This window comes from Phyllobates terribilis, unplaced genomic scaffold, assembly GCF_046119375.1.
Source record: "Phyllobates terribilis strain yellow unplaced genomic scaffold, ASM4611937v1 Scaffold_8__6_contigs__length_399053987, whole genome shotgun sequence".
Taxonomy (NCBI): Eukaryota; Metazoa; Chordata; class Amphibia; order Anura; family Dendrobatidae; genus Phyllobates; species Phyllobates terribilis.
The window spans coordinates 188,095,662-188,112,984 of NW_027362768.1; the positions used below are offsets into that span (position 1 = coordinate 188,095,662).

Sequence of the window (17,323 nt, forward strand, 5' to 3'; positions counted from 1 at the left end):
TCACAATCACCCATTAACCCAGAAATGCCAACTCTGATATGGTGCTGTTCACTCTGAGCTGCATTGAAATACCTTCTCCACAACACTGTGTTACATCCGCACATCGCCAGCCGAGACAAAGCAAATGCAGAATCAAGTATCCAAGGTCACTCAGCTGTCTACATAAAAAAGGCAGCGTGGTGAGGAAAATCTGAAAATACAAGAGAATGGATCATATAATCAGTGCACGTCGACAATATGAAATTACCATCACTGAAAAGATAGGAAACTGAGGATGTCAGTACGAAAATAGATAAACTCGCTATAAAGCTGTAAGCACTTCATGAGCCGCCTTATGGTGCATCCGTCCAGCGCCCTATCCTCTTAAAGCAGTGCTTCTGGGTAGAATATCACAGTAATCTGACACCTAATGCAACATGAAGCCACTTATATATATTCATAATCATGGTGTCACACCGGCAATTCACATGCCTTCTCACTGTGTTAACCGCTCTGCTCCACCCAGTGTCAGGCCATTGCACTGAACTGCCTCTTGCAGCGCTCCCAGCTCTTCTGCATTCCCCTGTTACTGGAGAGTCTCCACCTGGCTATAGGGAGGCGCGGCCAGGCTTAGCAGGAATTTAACCCGCTGTGTCCTGCAGAGTTTTGCTTCCCTGGCCTATCCCCTGCTTGCATTATAGTTTTGTCTCTCCTGTTACCAACCCGGCTTGTTGCCTCATTTTGTCTGACCTCTCCACTCCTGACCTAGGCTTTTTATATTGATCCTGTGCTGCCTGCCCCGATCTTGGACTGTCTGACCACGTCTCTGTCTGTGTTCTCTGTGCTTCGTGGTTTGCCTCTGACCAGTAGGTCAGCTGCTGCAGGTCCGGAGTGGCACCTGGTGACTACCCTAACAGCCCAAGCCTATCCTCATCATCAGAGGCTCTAGTGAAGACCAGATAGTCACTTAGTCACACCCATCCAGGGTAAGCCTGGTTAATAGCGCAGTGGATCCACACCCACCACCGTCACACATGCATTCTCTAGGAAAACAGCCACAGTTCTCCATAATGGTACTGAACATACAGTACAGACCAAAGGTTTGGACACACCTTCTCATTTAAAGATTTTTCTGTACTTTCATGACCATGAAAATTGTACATTCACACTGAAGGCATCAAAACTATGAATTAACACATGTGGAATTATATACTTAACAAAAAAGTGTGAAACAACTGAAAATATGTCTTATATTCTAGGTTCTTCAAAGTAGCCACCTTTTGCTTTGATGACTGCTTTGCACACTCTTGGCATTCTCTTGATGAGGTTTAATAAGTGGGATTTCTTGCCTTATAAATGGGGTTGGGACCATCAGTTGTGTTGTGCAGAAGTCAGGTGGATACACAGCTGATAGTCCTACTGAATAGATGGTTAGAATTTGTATTATGGCAAGAAAAAAGCAGCTAAGTAAAGAAAAACCAGTGGCCATCAATACTTTAAGAAATGAAGGTCAGTCAGTCTGAAAAATTGGGAAAACTTTGAAAGTGTCCCCAAGTGCAGTTGCAAAAACCATCAAGCGCTACAAAGAAACTGGCTCACATGAGGTCCGCCCCAGGAAAGGAAGACCAAGAGTCACCTCTGCTTCTGAGGATAAGTTTATCCGAGTCACCAGCCTCAGAAATCGCAGGTTAACAGCAGCTCAGATTAGAGACCAGGTCAATGCCACACAGAGTTCTAGTAGCAGACACATCTCTTCAACAACTGTTAAGAGGAGACTTTGTGCAGCAGGCCTTCATGGTAAAATAGCTGCTAGGAAACCACTGCTAAGGACAGGCAACAAGCAGAAGAGACTTGTTTGGGCTAAAGAACACAAGGAATGGACATTAGACCAGTGGAAATCTGTGCTTTGGTCTGATGAGTCCAAATTTGAGATCTTCGGTTCCAACCACCGTGTCTTTGTGCGACGCAGAAAAGGTGAACGGATGGACTCTACATGCCTGGTTCCCACCGTGAAGCATGGAGGAGGAGGTGTGATGGTGAGGGGGGGCTTAGCTGGTGACACTGTTGGGGATTTATTCAAAATTGAAGGCATACTGAACCAGCATGGCTACCACCGCATCTTGCAGCGGCATGCTATTCCATCCGGTTTGTGTTTAGTTGGACCATCATTTATTTTTCAACAGGACAATGACCCCAAACACCCCTCCAGGCTGTGTAAGGGCTATTTGACCAAGAGGGAGAGTGATGGGGTGCTACGCCAGATGACCTGGCCTCCACAGTCACCAGACCTGAACCCAATCGAGATGGTTTGGGGTGAGCTGGACCCCAGAGTGAAGGCAAAAGGGCCAACAAGTGCTAAGCATCTCTGGGAACTCCTTCAAGATTGTTGGAAGACCATTTCCGGTGACTACCTCTTGAAGCTCATCAAGAGAATGCCAAGAGTGTGCAAAGCAGTCATCAAAGCAAAAGGTGGCTACTCTGAAGAACCTAGAATATAAAACATATTTTCAGTTGTTTCACACTTTTTTGTTAAGTATATAATTCCACATGTGGTAATTCATAGTTTTGATGCCTTCAGTGTGAACGTACAATTTTCAAAGTCATGAAAATACAGAAAAATCTTTAAATGAGAAAGTATGTCCAAACTTTTGGTCTGTACTGTATATGCACTAACACTGAGCCGAGTAACTGTGAATCCAACATTGAAGTGAAATAAATTGCTAGAAGCTGCAGCACGATCTGCCTGTGTCTGCCAGGTGTCTCTCTGTCCTGAGTGCTCCTTACTTCTCCTCCTCCCTTCACTCTCCATAGAGACTGCCTGGTTATGAAGAAGGATTTGAGTTGTTTTTCAGAGTGAATGTTGAGTTTAGGAGGGAGAATTAGTGTCTCGTAAGCGGAGAAAGAAACAGATGTCTCTGATAAAATATATTCCAAAGTTTCTTATATTCACTTGAACTATTGATTTATGCAAAGTTTGTTGAAACAACATCGACCATTTCTGCAGTTATGCCAGGCTTTACTTTAGCTGCGGCAATCTTTGGTGCAGTTTCCTTTTGGCTCACTTTCATACAATCACATGAGACCTTTCTGCGCATTTGGTTATGTTTTTCTTGGTTACATTATCAATCCAGCATTGTTGTGTAGACAAGAAGAAAGGATGGGCAGAATGTGGTTACCAACACGACCCAGACCTGGGCGATACGGATAATAACGGAGGATTGACACTTGTAATGACTGCACAGAAGTGAAGTCGCTAATGATCAGGGGAAGAGGAGGTGAGGACGCGTCATGTGCGCTCACACTGTAAGCACCGAGGAAATTGCTAATTAGGAGGAATGAAGTAAAGAAGATGCGAAAATGGTGCCGAATTCATGTTTGGAAACTGAAGGCAAATATGTTTATTTTTTATTATTAATGGTTATCTACAATCTCCAGCATAAATCCTCAGCTTTTCGCCTGGCGTTCCTCTGCTGAAAATTACCTTTTTTCAAAAGCTTTTTAATTTTCTGGTTGACAAGTATACACTTGTACGAGAGTTGGACTGACAATCACTCCCACCAAGAAGACATGGCCTTGAGCGGTATTGTTGAGTTGGCCAGCGCGCGTTATGACGTGTTTGTGCTGTTTCGGTTATTAGAGGGCACTAGGTACTTTGCTGTGGCTCCTGTATATATTAGTGAGCAATGCGAGCCATTCCATATAGTATATATGTGCATGCGTTTATTGGCAAGGAAAGGTATATAAACATAATTGATGCAGGCTCTGAGCTTTATTGTTCGCAGGTTCATTGAGGTCACGTCACCGGTGCTGGACACCAATCTAGGCGGGTCTGGAGAAGAAAAACAAAAGGCTAAGAAATGTTGACACCTTGTGATCAGGCGCAGAAAATATAGATTGGTAGATAATTTAAGTGTGAGACTGAGCGCAGTCATCCAGGGGTGCTCAGCAACAAGAGGCCAAGAGAAATTTTGTAACCTGCCAAGGAGAGGACGATGGAGAGTGTAATGGTAATGGTGAGCAGTTACCGGACGGTTCTTTCATGGTGTTCCACTATGTTGGTTAAGTTCTAGACACTGGGCAAGTAGACTCCCTGAAGTGACCTGCAGCATTTGATTGCTCCAGCTTACTTGCCCTGGGGTGAGATAGTGCAGCCTAAGTCAATCCACAGTCTTTATTGCCATGTGTGAAGTAGAAAAGGGAGACTGTGGTCTTCAAAGAGAAACCCATCACAAGGGAATGTGTGTTGTGTATTGTTACACTATGTTTGTTGTTGATGAAATTCGTTTAATGTTATTGTGAAACAGATATTTCCTGTTTACTCTGCTAACCTCAGTGCCTTCTAGTAATGTAACCACCAAGCCCAGTGCCTCCTAATAGCCTAACTGCCAACCTCAGTGCCCCATAGTAACGTAACTGCCTAGCCCAGTGCCTCTGAATAGCATAGCCATCATGCTCAGTGCCTACTAGTAGCGTAACCGAACCGCCAAGCTCAGTGCCTTCTTATAGCATAGCCATTAATCTCAGTGCCTCCTAGTAATGTAACCACCAAGCCCAGTGCCTCCTAATAGCCTAACCGCCAACCTCAGTGCCCCATAGTAACGTAACTGCCTAGCCCAGTGCCTCTGAATAGCATAGCCATCATGCTCAGTGCCTACTAGTAGCGTAACCGAACCGCCAAGCTCAGTGCCTTTTTATAGCATAGCCATTAATCTCAGTGCCTCCTAGTAATGTAACCACCAAGCCCAGTGCCTCCTAATAGCCTAACCGCCAACCTCAGTGCCCCATAGTAACGTAACTGCCTAGCCCAGTGCCTCTGAACAGCATAGCCATCATGCTCAGTGCCTTCTAGTAACATAACCACCAAGCCCAGTGCCTCCTAATAGCCTAACCGCCAACCTCAGTGCCCCATAGTAACGTAACTGCCTAGCCCAGTGCCTCTGAATCGCATAGCCATCATGCTCAGTGCCTACTAGTAGCGTAACCGCCAAGCTCAGTGCCTTCTTATAGCATAGCCATTAATCTCAGTGCCTCCTAGTAACATAACTGTCAAGCTCAGTGCCTCCTAGTAGCATAGTGACAAGCTCAATGCCTCCTAGTAACATAACCGCCAACCCCAGTGCCTTCTATTAGCATAACCACCAACCTCAATACCTCCTAATAACGTAACCGCCCAGTCCAGTTCCTCCTAATAGCATAGCCATCATGCTCAGTGCCTACTAGTAGCGTAACCACCAAGCTCAGTGCCTTCTAATAGTATAGCCGTCAAGCTCAGTGCCTCCTAGTAGCATAGCCGTAAAGCTCAGTGCCTCCTAGTAGTGTAACTGCCAAGATCAGTGTCTCCTAGTAGCATAACTGCCAAGCACAATGGCACTTAATAACCAAACTGCCAAGCTCAGTGCCTCCTAATAGCGAAACCACCAAGCTCAGTGCTTTCTAGTAGCGTAGCCACCAATCACAGTGCTTTCTAGTAGCGAAACCAGCAAGATCAGTGCCTCCTTCTAGTGTAAACGGTAAGCTCAGTGCCTTCTAACAGCATAACCACCAAGCTCAGTGCCTCCTAGAGTGACCGGTAAGCTCACTGCCTTCTAGTAGGATAACCACGAAGCTCAGTGCCTCCTAGTAGTGTAACTGCCAAGATCAGTGTCTCCTAGTAGCGTAACTGCCAAGCACAATGTCACCTAATAGTGAAACTGCAAAGCTCAGTGCCTTCTAATAGCGAAACCACCAAGCTCAGTGCTTTCTAGTAGCGTAGCCACCAATCACAGTGCTTTCTAGTAGCGAAACCAGCAAGATAAGTGCCTCCTTCTAGTGTAAACGGTAAGCTCAGTGCCTTCTAACAGCATAACCACCAAGCTCAGTGCCTCCTAGAGTGACAGGTAAGCGCAATGCCTTCTAGTAGCATAACCACGAAGCTCAGTGCCTCCTAGTAGTGTAACTGCCAAGCACAATGTCACCTAATAGTGAAACTGCAAAGCTCAGTGCCTTCTAATAGCATAGCCATCAAGCTCAGTGCTTCCTAGTAGCGTAGCCACCAAGCTCAGTGCCTTCTAACAGCATAATCACCAAGCTCAGTGCCTCCAACTAGTGTAACTGCCAAGATCAATGTCTCTTAGTAGCGTAACTGCCAAGCTCACTGCCTCCTAATAGCAAAACTACCAAGCTCAGTGCTTCCTAGTGGAATAGCCACCAAGCGCAGTTCTTCCTAGTAGTGAAATCACCAAGCTCTGGTGTAACCGGTAAGCTCAGTGCCTCCTAGTAGTGTAACAGCCAAGCTTAGTGACTTCTAGTAGCGCAATCAACAAGCTCAGTTCCTCCTCGTAGCATAAACCCCAAGCTCAGTGCCTCTTTGTAGCATAACCGCCAAGCACGGGGTCTACACACCGCTGTGTATCCATTAAACTTATGCTTCTTTTGAGAGACTGAAACCACTCCAGTCGCTTGCCTGATCTAGGATCAAAGAGCCACATACACTTTCTTACCCCCTCATGCATAAGCTACACAAGCTGTATACGTAAGGAACTTTTTTTTTTTTTTAAATAAAAACCACAGATAAAATCCAGTAGGATCAAAATATAAAAGTGCAAACTATATTTATTATAGAGCTTTAAAATGAATGATTAAGAAAACAGCATAATAATGACTTGTTCACTTGATCCGATTACTATTCCACATAGACAAAAAACAAAAATGTCTTTAAAAAAGAATCAGGAAAAAGTTTCCATATTCATTATGAGCTTTATATGTGAATTTCTTGTTACAGAACTCTTTTCTTTCTCTGCAGTATATACAAAGGTTCTCTGCTTCAATTATAAAAGATTTGATTTAAACGTATTCATAGAATTAAATATAATCATCTTTCTTGCTGTTTTTTAATAAAATGGAGCTTGTTCTTCATGTGAACAGCTTGATGAATATAAGCTGATTTTCTTTCAAACACAAAATGAAACACTTTAGGTCGTCCCGCCCCTTTAAATACGGATTAATTTTTTTTAAGATATATTGATAGATCAGATAAAAAGAAAATTTCCCTTTTTTCACCAATAAATATAAGGCACTGAGTTTCCTCTTGTGTGAAGCATTTTAATGGAACAAAGTCATTTTATATTTAGCTAGGTTTCCTGAAAAGCTAGGTTAAAAAGAACCAAACCTCTGAGTGTCTGGCGGTATAGCTAATACAGGCAGTAGAAACTCATGTATGTGCACGTGAGCGGATACTGGCAGCGGAAACATTTTATTTGCTCATGCACAGATACTAACAGCAGAAATTCGCGTATGAGCAGATACTGGCAGCAGAAACTCGCGTATGAGCAGATACTAACAGCATAAATTCGCGTATGAGCAGATACTGGCAGCAGAAACTCGCGTATGAGCAGATACTGGCAGCAGAAACTCGCGTATGAGCAGATACTGGCAGCAGAAACTCGCGTATGAGCAGATACTGGCAGCAGAAACTCACGTATGAGCAGATACTGGCAGCAGAAACTCGCGTATGAGCAGATACTGGCAGCAGAAACTCGCGTATGAGCAGATACTGGCAGCAGAAACTCGCGTATGAGCAGATACTGGCAGCAGAAACTCACGTATGAGCAGATACTGGCAGCAGAAACTCGCGTATGAGCAGATACTGGCAGCAGAAACTCGCGTATGAGCAGATACCGGCAGCAGAAACTCGCGTATGAGCAGATACTGGCAGCAGAAACTCGCGTATGTGCAGATACTGGCAGCAGAAACTCGCGCGTGTGCAGATACCGGCAGCAGAAACTCGCGTATGAGCAGATACTGGCAGCAGAAACTCGCGTATGAGCAGATACTGGCAGCAGAAACTCGCGTATGAGCAGATACTGGCAGCAGAAACTCGCGTATGTGCAGATACTGGCAGCAGAAACTCGCGCGTGTGCAGATACCGGCAGCAGAAACTCGCGTATGAGCAGATACTAACAGCAGAAACTCGCGTATGTGCAGATACTGGCAGCAGAAACTCGCGTATGTGCAGATACTGGCAACAGAAACTCGCGTATGAGCAGATACTGGCAGCAGAAACTCACGTATGAGCAGATACTGGCAGCAGAAACTCGCGTATGAGCAGATACCGGCAGCAGAAACTCGCGTATGAGCAGATACTGGCAGCAGAAACTCGCGTATGTGCAGATACTGGCAGCAGAAACTCGCGCGTGTGCAGATACCAGCAGCAGAAACTCGCGTATGAGCAGATACTGGCAGCAGAAACTCGCGTATGTGCAGATACTGGCAGCAGAAACTCGCGTATGTGCAGATACTGGCAACAGAAACTCGCGTATGAGCAAATACTGGCAGCAGAAACTCGCGTATGTGCAGATACTAACAGCAGAAATTCGCGTATGTGCAGATACTGGCAGCAGAAACTAGCGTATGTGCAGATACTGGCAGCAGAAACTCGCGTATGTGCAGATACTAACAGCAGAAATTCGCGTATGTGCAGATACTGGCAGCAGAAACTCGCGTATGTGCAGATACTGGCAGCAGAAACTAGCGTATGTGCAGATACTGGCAGCAGAAACTAGCGTATGTGCAGATACTGGCAGCAGAAACTCGCGTATGTGCAGATACTGGCAGCAGAAACTCGCGTATGAGCAGATACTGGCAGCAGAAACTCACGTATGAGCAGATACTGGCAGCAGAAACTCGCGTATGTGCAGATACTGGCAGCAGAAACTCGCGTATGAGCAGATACTGGCAGCAGAAACTCGCGTATGTGCAGATACTGGCAGCAGAAACTCGCGTATGAGCAGATACTGGCAGCAGAAACTCGCGTATGAGCAGATACTGGCAGCAGAAACTCACGTATGAGCAGATACTGGCAGCAGAAACTCACGTATGAGCAGATACTGGCAGCAGAAAATCGCGTATGAGCAGATACTGGCAGCAGAAACTCGCGTATGAGCAGATACTGGCAGCAGAAACTCGCGTATGAGCAGATACTGGCAGCAGAAACTCGTGTGTGTGCGCAGACGTTCATGCATGTTTGTTACGCATGCGCACATATTTAATAATGGATCGATTTCATGTTTTTGTATCACAGAATTTCTAAGCTGACGGCTCTTTCCTCTTTCCCTTTATGAGTTAAGCATTTCGTCACTGTGAATATTATGGCCGATTTCCTTGGATGGTAATTTTCACCTCCTATCATCATCATAAATTCCATCAATGCGAAGATTTTCCTCTCTTCGTTATAATCGCATTATCTCACATTTTATGTGTTAATCTTCATTGTATAGAAGCGCCAACACTTTCAGATTAGTATGAAGGCATGTAGCGTAATCCGTGTTCACGCTGAATATCTCATCCGAATTATTCAGGGGCTTCTGAATGGATTAATGTGCTACAGACCCGAGGATCCAGTGGATTACTTGGAAAACTGTCTACATAAAGTAAGGGAATTGGGAGGATCGGAAAAAGTCAAGTGGGACACGTTCGTGGGACCTGACAAAAGAAATTTACCCCCGCTGAATGGTGGACAAGCGCGGAGATCGTTCCTCAGAAATGGTGAGTATAAAGTAAGGTTTCCACCTGGGAATGCCATTTTCAGGATTCCAACCCAAAACTACAGCGCATACAGTGGCATGTAAAAGTTTGGGCACCCCTGGTCAAAGTTAGTGTTATTGTGAACAGTTAAGCAAGTTGATCTAAAAGGCCTGAAGTTACAGATGACACATTTTCTTTGTATTTTAGGCAGAAATATATATTTTCATCTTTTACATTTTAAAAATTACAAAAAGGAAAATGAGCCGATGCAAAAGTTTAGACACCCTGCATGGTTAGTACCTAGTAGCGCCCCCTTTTGAAATGATCACAGCTTGTAAACTCTTTTTGTAGCCAGACAAGAGTCTTTCAATTCTTGTTTGATGGATTTTCATCCATTCTTCCTTGGAGAATTCTTCCAGTTCTGTGAGATTCCTGGGGCGTCTTGCATCCTCTGCTATTTTGAGGTCTAGCCACAGATTTTCATTGATGTTCAGAAGAGGGGACTGTGAGGGCCATTGTAAAACCTTCAGATTGCACCTTTTGAGGTAGCCTATTGTGTATTTTGATGTTTGTTTAGGATCATTATCCATTTGTAGAATCCTCCTCTTTTCATCTTCAGCTTTTTTACAGATGGTGTTATGTTTGCATCAAGAATTTGTTGAAATTTCATTGAATCCATTGTTCCCTCTACCCGTGAAATGTCCCCTGTACCATTGGCTGCAACACAACCCCAAAGCATGATTGATCCACCCCCATGCTTAATAGTTGGCGAGATGTTATTTTCCTGAAATTTGGTGGCCTTTTTTCTCCACACATACCTTTGATCATTGTGGCCAAAGACTTCTATTTTAACCTTTTCGGTCGACAGAACTTGTTTCCAAAATGTATCAGGCTTGTTTAGATGTTATTTTGCATACTTCTGATGCTGAATTTTATGGGGAGGCTGCAGGAGAGGTTTTCTTCTGATGACTCTTCCATGAAGGTCATATTTGTGCAGGTGTCTCTGAACAGTAGAACAATGAACCACAAAGCTAGAGTCTGTTAAATCTTTCTGAAGGTCTTTTGAGGTTAAGCGGGGGTTCTGATTTGTCTCTCTAGCAATCGTACGAACATCTCTCACTGAAATTTTGCTTGGTCTTCCAGACCTTATCTTGACCTTCACTGTTCCTGGTAACTGCCATTTCTTAATTACATTTCAAACTGAGGAAAGGGCAACTTGAAAACACTTTGCTGTCTTCTTATAGCCTTCTCCTGTTTTATGGGCCTCCACCATTTTCATTTTCAGAGTGCTAGGCAGCTGCTTAGAAGAACCCATGGCTGCTGTTTTTTTGGCATAAAGTTAGAGGAGGCTGTGTTTTTATAAAGCTGGGAAATTTTCATCACCTGGCATTTCCTAACGATGGTAGTGAACAAGCCATAACCCTAACAGGCTAATTAAGGTCAGAAACCTTGGTCAAAATTATCAAAGCACACAAATCTCCAAGGGTGCCTAAACTTTTGCATAGGCCCATTTCCCTTATTGTAATTTTTTAAAATGAAAAAAAAAGACCATCTATATACTTATTTGCTTAAAATACAACTGAAATATGTCATCTTTAACAATTTGCCTTTTAGGGATCATTTCATCTTCAACTTGCTTAACCGTTCACAATAACAGTGATTTTGACCAGGGGTGCCCAAACTTTTACATGCCACTGTATCAGCATTTAGATTAATGTGGCAAATCCAGATTTTACTCTGCTAATCCACAGCAGATTCTGGAGCAGATTTTTCCAGAGTGTATTTACTGTTTTGAGAAAACTTTGCGCATAACAGTTTTTTTTTTGCAGTATTTTGTGTGTACGGGCCATAATATACTCATTCACTATTATTCTCTTTTCTTAGTGTTGCCAGAAAGTTGTAATTTTCCTTATCGTCGGTATGACCGGCTGCCTCCTATTCACCAGTTCTCCATAGAAAGTGACACTGACCTCTCAGAGACGGCCGAGCTGATTGAAGAATATGAAGTTTTCGACCCCTCGAGACCACACCCAAAAATTATACTGGTGATCGGTACGTGAGCGCCTTTTACTCTTAGAAGTTTTTTGGGTTTATCAGAGATTTTATATTGTTTTAAATGAATGTGGTTTAGATGACAAAAACATGTTTGTTTTTTTCTAATCTAGAAAATGTTTTTTTCTAAAGTATTCGCAGTAGATGGAGATTGCAGAGAGTTTCTGTTGCTCTGGAGGACCTGACACGTTCATCTTTTACATGGACATCCCCTTGATTTCAATAAACACTGTGTAATGCTTCATCTTTCCTGCGGGGTTGCTGTAGGGAAAGTGAGCACTTGTTACTGCACCCTCTCACAAGGAAGGTTTTATTATTTAAGTGATAATTGACTGATAGGACCCCACAATCACAAGAACTGGTCCTCATTTGCATGGAACCATGGTTGGATAAACATAGTTTTGCTTGAGATCATAGAAGAGCGAATCGACCAGGATCCTGGTCCAGTGGTCAGTGGTCGGGAACCCTGTACACCTCCTCTTACCTGCCGGCATCCCGGCTCCTTTGGATTAGCCATCTGGCACACTGTGACGAGCACACATGACATCGCACCACCCCATCTAATCAAAAGAGGACCCATGGGTGCTGGTAGATAGGAGGTAGTTCTCAGGACTCCCACGCAGCCGCCTCTGATACTGACAACGTGGCCAATGAACCTGGGTCCTACAAATTTATTCCCTCTCGTTTAGTCACTTTCACTGCTCTTTAAAAGCCATTTCCACCTTCACAACCTATTGTTGACTGATAGGACCCCACAATCACAAGAACTGGCCCTCATTTGCATGGAACCATGGTTGGATAAACATAGTTTTCCTTGAGATCATAGAAGAGCGAATCCACCAGGATCCTGGTCCAGTGGTCAGTGGTCGGGAACCCTGTACACCTCCTCTTACCTGCCGGCCTCCCGGCTCCTTTGGATTAGCCATCTGGCACACTGTGACGAGCACACATGACATCGCACCACCCCATCTAATCAAAAGAGGACCCATGGGTGCTGGTAGATAGGAGGTAGTTCTCAGGACTCCCACGCAGCCGCCTCAGATACTGACAACGTGGCCAATGAACCTGGGTCCTACAAATTTATTCCCTCTCGTTTAGTCACTTTCACTGCTCTTTAAAGGCCATTTCCACCTTCACAACCTATTTTGTATTGCTTTACTGCTGAAAAAATATGAATAATCTTTGTAAATAGTCCTACTCCTTTTCTGTATACAGCTCCTATGCAGACCTATGTGTCTCCGTGGTTACCGACTACAGATCCTATAGACATACTTCTTTCCACCTGCGCCCAGTATAACTGTTTTATGCTTCCATTGAACACAATATCTACACGTGAAAGATTTGTGTTATCAACATCCATACTGCTTGCCCTCCTGAGTATTGCCTCCCCATCCTCTTCCTTGACGGAATCATTCACTACATTTCCTATCTGGGTTCATATAATTTATGATAGGGATGGAGGCAGCGCTATCTGTGCCTACATGATTTACATGCAGAGACAGGGATGCGGTATTATCTGTGCTTACATCATTTACATAGAGAAACAGGTAAGCAGTGCTATCTGTGCTTACATCAGTTACATAGAGAGACAGGGAAGCAGTGCTATCTGTGCTTACATCATTTACATAGAGAGACAGGGAAGCAGCGCTATCTGTGCTTACATCAGTTACATAGAGAGACAGGGAAGCAGTGCTATCTGTGCTTACATAATTTACATAGAGAAACAGGTAAGCAGTGCTATCTGTGCTTACATCAGTTACATAGAGAAACAGGTAAGCAGTGCTATCTGTGCTTACATCATTTACATAGAGAAACAGGTAAGCAGTGCTATCTGTGCTTACATCATTTACATAGAGAAACAGGTAAGCAGTGCTATCTGTGCTTACATCAGTTACATAGAGAGACAGGTAAGCAGTGCTATCTGTGCTTACATCATTTACATAGAGAGACAGGGAAGCAGCGCTATCTGTGCTTACATCAGTTACATAGAGAGACAGGGAAGCAGTGCTAACTGTGCTTATATCAGTTACATAGAGAGACAGGGAAGCAGTGCTAACTGTGCTTATATCAGTTACATAGAGAAACAGGAAAGCAGTGCTATCTGTGCTTACATCAGTTACATAGAGAAACAGGTAAGCAGTGCTATCTGTGCTTACATCATTTACATAGAGAGACAGGTAAGCAGTGCTATCTGTGCTTACATCAGTTACATAGAGAGACAGGGAAGCAGTGCTATCTGTGCTTACATCATTTACATAGAGAGACAGGGAAGCAGTGCTATCTGTGCTTACATCAGTTACATAGAGAGACAGGGAAGCAGTGCTATCTGTGCTTACATAATTTACATAGAGAAACAGGTAAGCAGTGCTATCTGTGCTTACATCAGTTACATAGAGAAACAGGTAAGCAGTGCTATCTGTGCTTACATCATTTACATAGAGAAACAGGTAAGCAGTGCTATCTGTGCTTACATCATTTACATAGAGAGACAGGTAAGCAGTGCTATCTGTGCTTACATCAGTTACATAGAGAGACAGGTAAGCAGTGCTATCTGTGCTTACATCATTTACATAGAGAGACAGGGAAGCAGCGCTATCTGTGCTTACATCAGTTACATAGAGAGACAGGGAAGCAGTGCTAACTGTGCTTATATCAGTTACATAGAGAGACAGGGAAGCAGTGCTAACTGTGCTTATATCAGTTACATAGAGAAACAGGAAAGCAGTGCTATCTGTGCTTACATCAGTTACATAGAGAAACAGGTAAGCAGTGCTATCTGTGCTTACATCATTTACATAGAGAGACAGGGAAGCAGCGCTATCTGTGCTTACATCAGTTACATAGAGAGACAGGGAAGCAGTGCTATCTGTGCTTACATCAGTTACATAGAGAGACAGGAAAGCAGTGCTATCTGTGCTTACATCAGTTACATAGAGAAACAGGTAAGCAGTGCTATCTGTGCTTACACCATTTACATAGAGAAACAGGTAAGCAGTGCTATCTGTGCTTACATCATTTACATAGAGAGACAGGGAAGCAGCGCTATCTGTGCTTACATCAGTTACATAGAGAGACAGGGAAGCAGTGCTATCTGTGCTTACATCATTTACATAGAGAAACAGGGAAGCAGCGCTATCTGTGCTTACATCAGTTACATAGAGAGACAAGGAAGCAGTGCTATCTGTGCTTACATCAGTTACATAGAGAAACAGGTAAGCAGTGCTATCTGTGCTTACATCATTTACATAGAGAAACAGGTAAGCAGTGCTATCTGTGCTTACATCATTTACATAGAGAAACAGGGAAGCAGCGCTATCTGTGCTTACATCAGTTACATAGAGAGACAGGGAAGCAGTGCTATCTGTGCTTACATGATTTACATGCAGAGGCAGGGATGCGGTAGTATCTGTGCTTACTTCATTTACATAGACAGGTAAGCAGTGCTATCTGTGCTTACATCAGTTACATAGAGAGACAGGGAAGCAGTGCTATCTGTGCTTACATCAGTTACATGGAGAGACAGGGAAGCCGTGCTATCTGTGCTTACATCAGTTACATAGAGAGACAGGGAAGCAGTGCTATCTGTGCTTACATCAGTTACATAGAGAGACAGGGAAGCAGTGCTATCTGTGCTTACATCAGTTACATAGAGAAACAGGGAAACCGTGCTATCTGTGCTTACATCAGTTACATAGAGAGACAGGGAAGCAGTGCTATCTGTGCTTACATCAGTTACATAGAGAGACAGGGAAGCAGTGCTAACTGTGCTTATATCAGTTACATGCAGAGACAGGGGTGCGGTAGTATCTGTGCTTACATCAGTTACATAGAGAGACAGGTAAGCAGTGCTATCTGTGCCTACATGATTTACATAGAGAAAAAGGTAAGCAGTGCTATCTGTGCTTACATCAGTTACATAGAGAGACAGGGAAGCAGTGCTATCTGTGCTTACATCAGTTACATAGAGAGACAGGGAAGCAGTGCTATCTGTGCTTACATCAGTTACATAGAGAAACAGGTAAGCAGTGCTATCTGTGCTTACATCATTTACATAGAGAAACAGGGAAGCAGCTCTATCTGTGCTTACATTCTTTACACAGAGAGACAGCGAAGCAGTACTATCTGTGCTTACATCATTTACATGGGGAGACAGGGAAGCAGTACTATCTGTGTCTACATTGTGTCTACATTGTTTACATAGAGAGACAGGGAAGCAGTACTATGTGTGCTTACATCATTTACATAGACAGGGAAGCAGTACTATTTGCTTACATCATTTACATAGAGAGACAGGGAAGCAGTGCTATCTGTGCTTACATCATTTTCATAGAGAGACAGGGAAGCACTACTATGTGTGCTTACATCATTTAGATAGGGAGACAGGGCTGTGGTAGTATCTGTGTGTACATTATTTACATAGAAAGACAGGGAAGCAGTACTATCTGTGCTTACATCATTCACATGGAGAGACGGGGCTGTGGTAGTATCTGTGCCTACATTGTTTACACGGAGAGACAGGGATCCAGTACTATCTGTGCTTATATCATTCACATGGAGAGACAGGGCTGTGGTAGTATCTGTGCCTACATTGTTTACACGGAGAGACAGGGAAGCAGTGCTAACTGTGCTTACATCAGTTACATAGAGAGACAGGGAAGCCGTGCTATCTGTGCTTATATCAGTTACATAGAGAGACAGGGAAGCAGTGCTATCTGTGCTTACATCAGTTACATAGAGAAACAGGTAAGCAGTGCTATCTATGCTTACATCAGTTACATAGAGAGACAGGGAAGCAGTGCTATCTGTGCTTACATCAGTTACATAGAGAAACAGGTAAGCAGTGTTATCTGTGCTTACATCAGTTACATAGAGAAACAGGTAAGCAGCGCTATCTGTGCTTACATCATTTACATAGAGAAACAGGGAAGCAGTGCTATCTGTGCTTACATTCTTTACACAGAGAGACAGGGAAGCAGTACTATGTGTGCTTACATCATTTACATGGGGAGACAGGGAAGCAGTACTATCTGTGCTTACATCATTTACATAGACAGGGAAGCAGTGCTATCTGCTTACATCATTTACATGGGGAGACAGGGAAGCAGTGCTATCTGTGCTTACATCATTTACATGGAGAGACAGGGAAGCAGTACTATGTGTGCTTACATCATTTACATAGACAGGGAAGCAGTACTATCTGCTTACATCATTTACATGGAGAGCCAGGGAAGCAGTACTATCTGTGCTTACATCATTTACATGGGGAGACAGGTAAGCAGTGCTATCTGTGCTTACATCATTTACATAGAGAGACAGGGAAGCAGTGCTATCTGTGCTTACATCATTTACATAGAGAGACAGGGAAGCAGTGCTATCTGTGCTTACATCATTTACATAGAGAGACAGGGAAGCAGTGCTATCTGTGCTTACATCAGTTACATAGAGAGACAGGGAAGCACTACTATGTGTGCTTACATCATTTAGATAGGGAGACAGGGCTGTGGTAGTATCTGTGTGTACATTATTTACATAGAAAGACAGGGAAGCAGTACTATCTGTGCTTACATCATTCACATGGAAAGACGGGGCTGTGGTAGTATCTGTGCCTACATTGTTTACACGGAGAGACAGGGATCCAGTACTATCTGTGCTTTTGAGGGAAGTTTCCCTTGCCCAGTTATACAAGTCGTTGAGTTGCCTCCTTTGCTCGATGTGACATAATATCTAAATTGGACAGTGTGGGACTTACTATCGACCCATAAGAGGCGATCATAGGAGCCGCTGTTATCAG

General features: G+C 43.7%; 1 protein-coding gene across 2 annotated transcripts in view; it reads left to right on the top strand.

Annotated features, from left to right (window-relative positions):
* Positions 1 to 17,323, top strand: part of AK5 (adenylate kinase 5) — a 277,032-nt gene that overhangs the window by 13,536 nt on the left and 246,173 nt on the right. For both annotated transcript variants that reach the window (XM_073643927.1, XM_073643926.1), the window contains exons 2-3: positions 9,315 to 9,501; positions 11,365 to 11,532. In XM_073643927.1, the coding sequence (XP_073500028.1) occupies positions 9,315 to 9,501; positions 11,365 to 11,532 (355 nt within the window). The remainder of the gene's footprint in view (positions 1 to 9,314; positions 9,502 to 11,364; positions 11,533 to 17,323) is intronic.